Source organism: Microtus oregoni, unplaced genomic scaffold, assembly GCF_018167655.1.
Source record: "Microtus oregoni isolate MIOR12 unplaced genomic scaffold, Mior012 000019F_ref0000042, whole genome shotgun sequence".
Classification (NCBI taxonomy): Eukaryota; Metazoa; Chordata; class Mammalia; order Rodentia; family Cricetidae; genus Microtus; species Microtus oregoni.
Window position 1 is genome coordinate 38,964,428 of NW_024543078.1, and position 12,703 is coordinate 38,977,130.

Genomic DNA, 12,703 nt, shown 5'->3' on the forward strand with positions numbered 1-12,703 from the left:
CTTCTACTCCAGAGTACACACACTGGACCTGACCCAGGCTCTTCCAAATATTCTACCTCTCAGTATGCCAGGTCTTTCCTTCTGCCATTCACTGTACCACTTCTACCCATGCCGCTGGGTATGGCATATGTTCCTTCCTGTTTACTCTTCTCCTTCCAGAACTTGTGCAACCTGCTCGAGGACTGTTGTAGGCAAGCAGCCTATCCACACACCTATCAGAGAAGGACCCACTTGTGATGAACTACAGCATTCTTCCATCACTTCCTGAGCTTCTGGATGTGGGGTAACAGTTAGCATTTATCAGATGTGTCCAGGTACCAAGCTAACATTTCACAAGGTTACTGCACTAAAACTTTCACAGTGCTACAAGGCAGGTGCTCCATCCAGTATGCAGATGAAGGGACTTGAGTTCAGAGATGTCATATCTAATAGGTGTTAAGGTTGGTTTCTGATACTATATCTTGTACTGCTAGGAGATAAACCCTAAACCACCAAACTGTAAGTTCCTCTTCATGGCAGAATGCAATACTACATCCAAAGAGCTCTTTGATGGAACAAGGGATGAAGAAACCACAAGTTCAGTGAGCAAGCACACTGGGTGGTGTGTAGTTGGGTTTTGCTTGTGTGGCTCCATTGACAGCACTGTATAGTGTTTTGAAAGTTTCACAGTCTGACTTTGTTAGGACAGGAGGCTAAGCTGGTAGGGAGGTCAAAGTGCCAACAAAACTGGTTCTTGGCTTAGACTTAGGAGGGAAGGGAAGGAAGAATTGAGGAATAATGGAAAAACGGGGTGTGAGGACCTCCCTGACACATGTTGAAACACAGATCCAGGATGAAGAGCTCTCGCAGCTACACTGCCTTCTCCTAGGGAGACTCTCAGGCTGGCTGAAGTCAGTCCTGATAAGACAAACAGCAGAAGGGTTTCTTGTGGGCTGGGAGGTGGCTCAGTGGAAAAAGTACCTGCCACACAAGCATGCATGGTGATCTGAGTTCAAATTCTGTTCTGGTTTGCTTTCTGTTGCTATGATCAAATACCATCGCCAGAAGTAACTTGGGGAGAAAAGGGTTTATTTAATTTTAGAGGTTATAATTTATCATCAAGGAAAGTCAAGGCAGGAACCTGGGGGCAGAAACTGAAGCAGAGACCATAGAGGAATAATTGCATGCTGGCTTGCACCTAGACTCATGTTCAGATATCTTTCTTCTACAGCCCAGACCCACCTGCTCAGAGATGGTGCCATCTATAGTGGGCTGGCCCCTCTTATATCAATTAGCAATTAAGAAAATGCCTTAAAGACATGGTTCGATTCCAAGCTGATCAATGCAATACTCGAGTTGAGGTTCCCTCTTCCAAGGTAACTATAGGTTTGTGTCAAGTTGACAACTGAAGCTAACTATGACATATCCCCAGAACCCATGTAAATACTTTGTGGCCTGCCTGTAATCCCAGAACTTGGAAGGTAGCAATTCCCATGGCAAGCTGGCTAACTAGATTAGTTAGGACAGACAAGCTCCAAATTCAGCAAGAGATCTTGTCTCAATAAAATAAAACACACACAAACATACATGTGCATGTGTATAAACATGTCAACACATGCAAACACTTATATACACTATATATGCAAAATTTCTTAAAACATATTTATGTATATAATCATAAAGTATTATTTAAGTTCATTTTGAATCCTAGATATACTACTATAGATTTGGGGCTATTATTCTAGTTTTATAGTACATAAGGGACTATTTTTCCTAGAATTTAACATACTTCAAAATGATGCTGTATAAATATTCATTTGTTCTGTGGCAGTGCTTCTGAGTGTAGGGTCATGAAAGAGAAGAAAAAAAATCCTGCCCTAACCCTCAGCAAGCTTAGTAGTGAACATACAATAAATAAAATAAACAATATTTATGAATGGTGGTGGTGACAGGCATTATAGAGAAATGTGAAGATGGAGATTGTACATACTGCTGGGCTAGAATATTGTTTAATCCAATAAAATAACACATGAATAAAGATGTGATAAGTTGAACAAAGTCTAGTTGATGAAGAAAAGTTCTTCACAGAAAGCTTTAATAAATGTAAAGAAAATTAAAAAGACAGAAAAGCCACTATCATGTTAGGCACAATTAAATAAAATCCATTTGGTTCACAATTGCAGAAGCAAAGTCCAAAAGGCATGGCACTGGCTTGGTCAGAGGCCCCTTGAAGCATCACAGCACGATGGACAGACAGAAAGGGAACCAGCCAAGGATAGAAGGGGCCAATCACATGGTGGCCTTACCTCACAACAGCCCACTAGTGCGAAAGTTCGCTCTTGAAAGACCAGCACTAATCCATTCAAGAGGGAGGATCCCCCATGACCTACCCATCACCTGCTGAGTCTCTTCTCTTAAGGGTCTACCACCCCAAAACAGCCTCCCTGGGACCCAAGTCTATATCAGCAAGACTGTGACACAAACACACCCAAGCCACATCTTCAGACAGACATTATCCTTAGTGATACTGAAGACAACTTGATGTTTTCAGGCAGTGATAATTTATACTGTACAGGAGGGAACTAGAACACTAGTGAAAACCACCTGGAACCCTGGTAGTGGAAGTGGGTTTTCAGGATAAGGTTTCCCCCTAACATCTCATTGCAAAGTTATTACAATACTGAAACAGGTTCTCTTGGCATCAGGATGGACCATCCATTCTGGAAACTCTAGGGGAGGAGAGCTTGGAAAGCCTTACATTTAATGTAAGCAATAAAGATTTCTTACCTGACAAATAGACTATGTGCCTCTCTGTTGGGGCCCCAGAAAGAGCAGTGCTCGGTATGTATGTAGATACAATGATCTGCAGATGTGGAGTCCTCTCCCAGAGCACTACCTTGGGCTGGGGAAATCAGAGGGCTGCTGTCTACATGGGTTTTTAGTAACAGTACAATTCCTCTAACAGGACAAGTTAAAGTCTGTGAAGACAAAGTAATATAAAGTCACAAAATTAAACAGATATATTGCTTTATGAGAGTAAGCTATAAGACAAAGGAGTAACATCTATAATACTTAAAAAAAATCTCTGCAAGTGCATGTTAAATTCAGGTCCAGAAATACCATAGCACATATGTGGATGTTAGAAGACAAACGGGTATTGATCTTCATTTTTTTTTTTTTTTTTTTGGTTTTTCGAGACAGGGTTTCTCTGTGGTTTTGGAGCCTGTCCTGGAACTAGCTCTTGTAGACCAGGCTGGTCTCGAACTCACAGAGATCCGCCTGCCTCTGCCTCCCGAGTGCTGGGATTAAAGGCGTGCGCCACCACCGCCCGGCTTGATCTTCATTTTTCACCTTGTTTGAGATAGGGTCTCTAGCTGCTTGCAACTGTGTATGCCAGGCTAACTGGCCCCTGAGCTTTAGGTGATTGATTCTCTTGTATTTGCCCCTTATCTTACCATAGGAGCCCTGGGGTTACTAATACGTGCAATAGTATCCAGCTTTATATAGGTTCTGGGGACCCACACGCACGTCTTTATGCTTGAACAGCAAGCACTTTATCTACAGAGTCATCTCCCCTACCCGAACTGACTTTTCCTTTTAGGCAGAGGGTCATCTATGTAGCCCAGGCTGGCTAGAACTCCTGCTCTTCCTGCCTTAACCTGAGTGAGGATTATAGGCATGTACTATCACACCCAGGTCTCACCTGATAATATTATCTACTAAACAAGATACCTTTCACAAACAGAAATCCAAGTGTTGGGGGGAGGGGGCTCTGGTCCCTTGTCTGAATACTAAATGATTCTTTCTTTCAGACAAAGGAGTGTTACAAAGGCCTTGATCAGGGCTCTGTGGAGACCCAGAGGGGAAACTATTTCCTTGGCTAGAGTAACATTCCAAACTAGACAAAACAAAAGAGTCAGCACAATTGGGTCAGTAAATCAATCACCTGGCAAGGGACCATCTCTCTGGAAGGCAGGTTCAGCTTAAGCTATGCTAAATACATAGAAGGAATAATTATCCTTTTAATGAGATAGTGTACTTTTCTTCCCAGAATTCCCTCCTCCTAGTACAGTTACTTAGAGTCACAGCCATGCAGCTTTATAAGCTGCCTGCTTTTCTTTTCTTTCTTTCTCTCTCTCTCTCTCCCTTCCTTCTTTCCTTTCTTCCTTCCTTCCTTCCTTTCTTCCTTTCTTCCTTCCTTTCTTTTTTTTTCTTTGCTCGTTTTTCTCTGTGAAACAGTCCTCTGTACAGGAGGCTGGCCTCAAACACACAGAGATCGGCCTGCCTCTGCCTCCCAAATTAAAGGTGTGCGCCACCACTGGCCAGCTTTTCTTTTTAAATGTTTTTACTAATTGTTTGAGAATTTCATACATGCATACCTTATATTTTGATCATACTCACCCACCCATTCCCCTAGCTCCTCCTAGACCCACTTTCATTTCATTTCCCATCTATCCTGTTCTGTTTTTTATTTTTATAACACACTGAGTCCAATATGTGTTGTCCATATACCCGTGGGTGTGGACCATCTACCAGAGTATGGTCAGCCTATCAGGGTCCACACCTTGAAAGAAAAGAGCCTTTTCTTCCCTCAGTAGCCACCAACTATCAAGTTCCTTAGCTAGGGGAGGGAGAATTGCATGCACAAGAATGTGTGGTTTTTATGTGGAGGTAAGAGCAGAATACGAGGTATCTTTTCTTCAATTAGCCTTTTTGTTACTGCTTTGAGATAGGGTCTCTCACTGAACTGAATGACCAGTCTTATCTCTGTCTCCTAATTCTGAGATTACATTCATGCAAAGCTGTGCCCTGCTTACTCTGTGACAGCTGGGGATTTGAACTCAGTCCCACATGCTGGCAAAGCAAGTGCTCTTGCCCACTGAACAATCTCAAGTGCCAAACATTCTGAACGTAATAAGAAAACCACAAGTTTTTGAAGTTTTTTAGATTTATGGTTTTTTCTTTTGAAAAGATATGCTCAAGAAATTTGAAATGTGAATCCCCAGACTGGGGAAACTGAAAACCACATATCGCCCAAGAGACTTGAATCACATAAAAACTTATAAAGATCTCTTACATATCCAAAATAGAAAAAAATCATAAACTAGTTAAAAAATAGGCAAAAAAAACCCTTGGATTTCACCAAAGAAGATACATGAAGAGCAATAAGTGCATAAAATGCTCAGTGTCATCACTGTTGAGCAAACCACTCCGGAAGTACAACAAAATACTCACAAGAATGGCTAAAATAAGAAGACAGATACTTTCCAGCAGGTGGAGAATTTGACAGCCTCGCGCATTACTGGTAGAAGGTGGAATGGAACAGTTTGTCGGTAGCTTAGAACTGACAGGAACCCTACATTGTCAGAATCACTTACCAAAGCAAGGGTGGCAAGGCTTAAAATCTTATTTCTAGCTCTCCTATCAAAATCAGAAAGAGGATTTGTTTTGAAATGAGGTCTCACTGTGTTTCCCAGGCTGATCCCAAAATCCAGAGTTCAAGTTATCCTCCTGCCCCAGTCGGTCAAGTGCTAGTGCCACAGCATGTGACTGCTATTTACTAACCTGGTTGACTCTGAGCTGTGTAGAGCCATCCTTAAACACCAGTGTCACAGCCAGGGCTTCTGCCTGCTTGAGCACATCCATCAGCTGGACTTTTGCCAAATCATCCAAATATCTAACATCACAAAGCTGTTTTTCAAACACTGTCCTGTCCTCAGAGCTTAGCCAGGCTTCAGCCCCATCAGTACCTTCTTCCAGTGTTATCTGTTTACTTGCTTTTTCTGGGGAATTGCTACATGTAATAAATTTTCTTTTAAGATTTAATCTTCTCTCATCTTCTTTAGCCATATTTTCCTCTAGGAAGTGCTTTCTTGTATACTTCATTCTTTGAAAGACTGGTGCTTCCTGATCACTCTGTGGAATTAAACAACTGGAAAGAGGCAATGAGGCGGTGCTGTTCTCCACTTGACCAACAGAGAAATGACTTGTGAGCTGAGTAGTAGAGGACTGAGGAGAGAACTCGATGGGCCCTCTTGGTGACTGGGTTATTAATGACTTAGGGTTCTGCAGAAAAAGAGGGAAAAAATATTTTATCACAGCATGTACTCACAAGACATGTCTATCAACCAAATGAATTTCTGATACAGTTTACCAGAGATAATGAGAGGACACAAGTTTCACATAATCTATGATCTTTCTCTTTTCTTCTTCTGTGGTGTTTGCTGAACAGATGTTCTACCACTCATTGAACCACCTCTATCCTAGAACCACATTTTCCAGCAAAGCTAGACAGAGTCTTTCTAGACTGTACAGCTGGATCCTGGAGTTAGCTCAGAATGCTTCCTCTAAGCCCCTGTGCTAGAAGTCATTCATCTCAGAAGACAATGAACAAGAGTGAGGCCTGTAATTTACAACTCCAAGTAGAGGCCATAAAGAAAACAAAATTATAAAATCTACTTGGAGAATAGAATCTCCACCCATTTCATTAGATTTGTTTACAATGGTGCTTTGTGTTTTAATGTTTGTTTCCAAATTATAATTTATCTCTTGCTTTGGACAACTGCACATTAACATTATTTTAAAAGAAAATGTCTTGGGCTGGAGAGATGGCTCAGAGGTTAAGAGCATTGCCTGCTCTTCCAAAGGTCCTGAGTTCAATTCCCAGCAACCACATGATGGCTCACAACCATCTGTAATGGGGTCTGGTGCCCTCTTCTGGCCTGCAGGCATACACATAGACAGAATATTGTACACATAATAAATAAATAAATATAAAAAAAGAAAGAAAATGTCTTAATAGTTGGTCATGTACCACAGAAAATTTAACATTTATACTTATACTTTTACTAAAGAGAAATAGTTTATGGTTCCAAGAACAGACTTTTAGTCATAAAATTATATTAGTTAAAAATTCTGTGGAGGAGTATTCAAGAAAAAAAATTCAATAAGATTTCAGATTATTAAAGATCTTGCTCATGTGTTTTTTAAAGGGTGACAGTAGATATCAAATTGCCAGAGTGTACTTTATTTGAATCACAGTGGAAGTATTTTAAATTTTATGACAGTTTTTAAAATGTCAATATTAACAATCTACTAGAATAGTGTTCTTTGCAACTTTAGAAACTTATGTTGAATGTTTTAAATTTCAACTTTAAAATATTTCAGGACGTATAAAACTTTTTTAAAAAGCCTAGGGCCAAATAATCAGCCAGTAGTATCAGAAATAGGTCCTGACATTATCTCTACTTTACTACAGGGAGCTTAATTTTAAGTTAGGTTGGGAGCTGGCAAGATGTCTCACTTGCCACCAAGCCTACAGAGCTGAGTTAGATCCCTGGCAGCCGCATGGTGGAAAATAATCCAACTTCTGCAAGATGTCCTCTGATCTCCACATGTATTCCATGGCATGTGCATTTTCCCCAACAAAAATAAATAAAAATGCAATAAAACTTTAAAATAGTTTTTGCTAGATATAGGACTGTATGCCTATAATTCCAGCACCTAGGAGGCAGAAACAGGCAAGTCTTCATGAGTTTGAGTCAGTCCAGTCTACAATAGTGAGCTTCACGCCAGCCAGGGCTACATCATGAGACCTTCTCAATAAATAAATGAATAAATAAATAAATAGCATAAAAAATAGAATGCCAGTACATGGTGGCACATGCCTTTAATCCCAGCACTTGGGAGGCAGAGGCAGGTGGATCTTTTTGAGTTCAAGACCAGCCTAGTTTACATAGCAAGTTTAAGGACAGTCACAGCCGCATAGAGAAACCCTGTCTTTTAAAAAGAAAAAATAGCAAAAACCAAAATAAGCCAACCAAACAAAAACTTAGGTTAGAACCTGAACAAGTAGTTTGCACCAGAGTCCATTCTCTCCGCCATGAGGCGACCTCCACCACTGTTTCCTAAACAAGGCCTTCAGAGACATGACCTCTTCTTCCTGTATAGCCCAAACTGGTCAGCTCACAAAAGTTTCAAGATCTTCTTCCTTAAAAACGCTCAGTACCCTTCCCCTCCTCTCTGAAGCTGGGGTCTTCAGTTTGGCCAACCTCTAATGATCCATTACATTTCAACTCAGAAACAATTTTCACGCTTCAGAGAGATAACCTGCTTCAGCGTCCTGCCCACACTACCCAGAAACGAAAAGTGCAGCGGCACAAAGCTTGGCTAAATATTCCTTCTCTTGGTCTCAGAGAACATGAAACTAATAGCTATCACAGTAGCACTTAATGCACACATGGAGCAGATGTGTGGGATGTTCCATCCTCCTCACCACCTGTCCAAATTAAACCACGTGCTACCAGAATAAGAATGTTTTTAAAGCATTGTATCTGCAGTTTTAGCATATACCAGGATGCTTATTAAATATTTGTTAACAAATGAGGATCCTCTGTTTAGAATTACTCATATTTGCAAAGATTTACCTTTGTTTCTGGTGATTGAGTCCTCTCATGTTCAGCTAATACTGAATAATGAACACTGGATTTTTTGGTCACTTTCGAAGCTTAAAAAACAAACAAAAAATTGAACATTGAAAAAATAAATTGAACTAGGAATGGTGGTATATGACTGTAATCCCAGCACTTGGGGAGCAGAGGCAGGTGGAGCCTGTGGTTTCAAAGCCTGTCTAATCTACATAGGCAGCATAGGCAGATCTAGAAGAACCAGGGTTGTATATAGACCCTGTCACAAACAAAACAAAATAAAATATTATAGAATTAGCTAACCATTGAAAATGATTCATTATGTTATTTAGCCACTATCAGTACAAGCAAAATACATAAGACTATTGTAGTAATTTGTTACATAAAGTGTCTTCAAATTAACAGAAGACATGTCTATATAATTATGAAATACTTATTTGTGATTACTTGAAGTTTACATTTGAATTTTTTTTGATTTTTTGCGACAAGGTTTCTTTGTGTAGTTTTGGCAGTCCCAGAACTAGCTCTGTAGACCTTGAACTCCCAGAGATCTGCCTGCATCTGCCTCCCAAGTGCTGAGATTAAAGGCATGCACACTTGAATATTTTATTTTGAAAACCCAAAGTTGGCATTTTGGAGACATAAGTACTAAGCGTTTGAGGAAATTATTACACTGAATAATACTGCCATAGAATAATCAGGAAGGAGTTCAGGAAAATATCACTGATACAAATACCTAAATTAGATTTTAATTTTAATAATCCTGGGCTGCAGGGCTGTGTAAATGTCTGTTTGTAAAATGCTTGCTGATCAAGAATGAAGACCTCACAGTTTGATCTCCAGAACTCATATAAAAAGCTAGGTATGATGCAAGCTTATAGTTCCAGAGCTGGTTAGTGAGGAGACAGGGTCCCTGGGTCTCATTAGCCATCTAGTAAGTCTAAGGTGGGTCCCAGATCCCAGTGAGAGACCCTACTTTAAAAAAAGACAAATACCTGGCTCCTGAGAACATATGGCCTCCACGTGCGCACACGTGTGCACTCACACAGAAACAGATTAACTAGCTAATTAACCCGAGCTGTGCAGTAAGGAGCAGAACAAGACTCAGTCCCAAGCAGTGCAATTTAGACATCTGTGCCCACAGCTACTTTGACAGATGTTTCTGTGTACATGGGCCCACTTGCTCATTTGTTCTTCCAAGGTTCCCAGAGCACTCATGGGAAATGGAGCAGACAGAGGCACTGAGAATGGAAAAGGTGAGCCCATGCTTGGACCCTGTATTGATTTGGCTCAGATAAGTCACTGCAAAGGTAGGCATAGTAACATACATCTGTGGTCCAGTAGCTTGGGAGGCTAAGGTAGAAAGATCACTTGAGAAAGGCCAGCCTTGGCCACACAATGAGATACTAAGAGAAAAAAACATTACTCTACCTTTCAGAACATGGAGAGTTCAGTGTTGTCAACCTGCCACCAAGTGACTACTCATAAAAGATAATGCCATTGGGGAATCTAAGCTCAGTCTCTGTTGTTGCAAAGTTGAACATCTGACAGAAAAACAGCTAAACCAGTGCTTGTTAGTGGGCCAATGCCTAATGGGCTAACCCAAGTCCTATGGTTACTAAAGTCAAAGCAACCATGTGTTAGCACTGGGACAGCATGGTACAGAAGGTGATAAGTGCCAATTGGCCAAGTCATTCTAATAGTATGGCTGTTGGTTGCAGCCTATGGTAGATGTTCATATGTGGGAAATACTTTAAGACCATACAATGGATCTAGTCATATGCCTTGCCTCAAGAACTCCCAGTGCCAGACCTCTGACCGTTCTTATTCCGGACTGGCCAACATTTGTCCGTAGGTTGAAAGTTCTCTAACCTTGGTTTCCCCATTCATACAATGTGGATAGGCAAGTAAATCACCCAAAATTTTATCTTTTGGATTTATCTTCAACATGTCTTCAACATGTCACCCAGGTCGGGGTGCATGAACTGGAATATGGTGCATCTGCAGTCCATTTTCTGTTTTTTTTTTTATTTTTCATGTTGAGACAACACATTAGAAGCCAAGCCATGCAGGTCTGAAACCAGGCAGCCAGTTGTGCCTACTTGCCTGCTTATAACCAAACCAAATAAACCATTTCCAGTATACAATAGATTGCTGCAGGCCCTCTTGATGCTCTGACAGAACGGGACAACGTTTGGCAGTTTGGAATTCAAGGTTAGTTGGATATTCTCAAGCTCCATTTCCATGAGGAGCTAGTAGCATTGCGGGGGGGGGGGGGCATTTTTAGCTTAATTTTACTCTTTTAAAAGATGTATGATTCTCTGATGATGATGGTATAGCCTTGCTTCATGTTCTTGGAATCTGAATTATAATTCTCTTAAGACCCTAAAAACCACACACCTATTTTTCCCCTACCTCTAATACCAGAAGGTCTGTTGGGTTGGTAATGCATTATGACTGGGATACTTGCTTCACTGCCTGGACTTCATTGGAACCCTGTCTATTTTAGGTCCTACACAAAGCAGGTGACTTTTGTATAATTCACTGTATGAGATAGAACACATTCACAAATGTGGTATATATACCTTTATTCTTTGAAAATTTTCCATCAGGTTCAGGTTCTGGGTCTTTTCCTTAGTGGTGGTAGGAGTAAAATGCTGTAATTTGTCTGTTACGTACAAGGGGGTACCCTACTACATCCCCTAAGGCTTCTAAATCATTTAGGGTTTATCTTCTACCCGTTAAACAGCAGGACCTCTGATAATGAACACTTTTTTTTTTTCAAGATAAGGTTTCTTTGTGTAGCCTTGGCTGTCCGTTGACCAGTCTGGCCATGAACTCACAGTGATCCACCTGCCTCTGTCTCCTGAGTGCTAGGATTAAAGGCGTGCGCCACCTCCACCCAGCTATAAGATGTTTTATGTTGTCCATCCTAAGTGAATGTGAACTTCGTTACTTCCCTTACTGCTTATATATTGCTGACCCTGCAAACACTTGGCACAATGCTAAACTTAGTCAGCAGAGGGTGCTGGAGGAACACTGCCAGGAGACGGACACCTTTCCTTTATCAGCACGCTACTCCAGCTTTGTGGGTGGGGGAGGTAGCCTCTCTCCTTCTGTTACTTAAATCTTTCAGTTCTCTTTATATGTCTTGGTGGCTAAAACCCATCTAGTCAATAAAGATCTAAACATTCCCTGTTCAAATTACTATGTGATTTCTATCCTGAGTGGATGAAAATACTCCCTTAATAAGCCCAGTTCAGCTAGACCAGGAAGGAGAAAGAGACGAAACAAAGTTATACTATAAGAAACTTATACTTTAACAGTACATATACACTCTAAAAGTTTCAGATAAAATGTGTGAATATGTAAAACATTTTAAGAGAAAAATAGACATTGGGTTTACTTTTAGATATCCCTTAAGTATAACAAAATAAAGAGGCATGCTGTTTGGCCCTGGCACTGCTTTCAAGCAGAAGACAGTAGGGCCTGGATCTTCAGCCATCCAGGCAGCCTGGACATTGATTAGTTATATGGAAAGGGCTTCTGGGTTCTTTGTATATCTGGACTCCAAAACCTCCGGAACCACTTTTAGAACCATTTGGTTTTCACCCTTTATTCAAATTGTACTTTGATAATTCACTCATCTTCCATCTCAACCTACTCTGGTTCCCACACCTCTTCCCAAAGCCTTCCCTTAAAAAATTGTATTATGAACACAAGATTAAATAGAAAATGTTTGTTTGAGTCTGACTTCTTCAACTTAATATGATTTCCAGTTTCATCATTTCCTTGCAAATGGCAGTTCATTCTGACTAAGTAAGACTACTGTGTGCATATACATTTCCTTTTCTCATCTGTTGATGAGTGTTCCCTTGAACGTAAGTTCTGTTGGCCTAGAAATTTTGGTTTCCAAAGGGCCAGTGCTCCTTCCAGGAGACACAACAAAAATTCCATTGATCTTAAAGCTCAATACTTCCCCCTGGCCACTTTGAGTTTCTGATGCCCTTAAACGAATAGGATAAGAAAGGAATAACAGTGTTAGGAGGAATGGTTGATTCAGATTACCAAGGGGAAACTGGATTGTTTCTCCACAATGGTGGTAAGAAAGATTACATCTGGAATGCAGGAGATACTTTAGGGAATCTCTTGGTGCCACCATGTCTTGTGAGTAAAGTTAATGGGAAACTATAACAGCCTAATCCAGGCAGGGCAGCAAAGGACACAGACCCTTCAAGAATGAAGATATGGATCACTCGTCCAGGAAAAGAGCCAAGACCTGATGAGGAGCTTGCTGA

At 40.8% G+C, this 12,703-nt stretch overlaps 1 protein-coding gene across 1 annotated transcript in view; it reads right to left on the reverse strand.

Moving 5' to 3' along the window:
* The window catches only part of LOC121459515 (DNA polymerase nu-like), a 149,765-nt gene that overhangs the window by 117,679 nt on the left and 19,383 nt on the right, over positions 1-12,703 (reverse strand). Inside the window, exons 3-5 of the mRNA XM_041669393.1 lie at positions 8,406-8,485; positions 5,545-6,045; positions 2,767-2,957 (exon numbers count right to left, since the gene is read on the reverse strand). Of these exons, the coding sequence (XP_041525327.1) occupies positions 2,767-2,957; positions 5,545-6,045; positions 8,406-8,485 (772 nt within the window). The remainder of the gene's footprint in view (positions 1-2,766; positions 2,958-5,544; positions 6,046-8,405; positions 8,486-12,703) is intronic.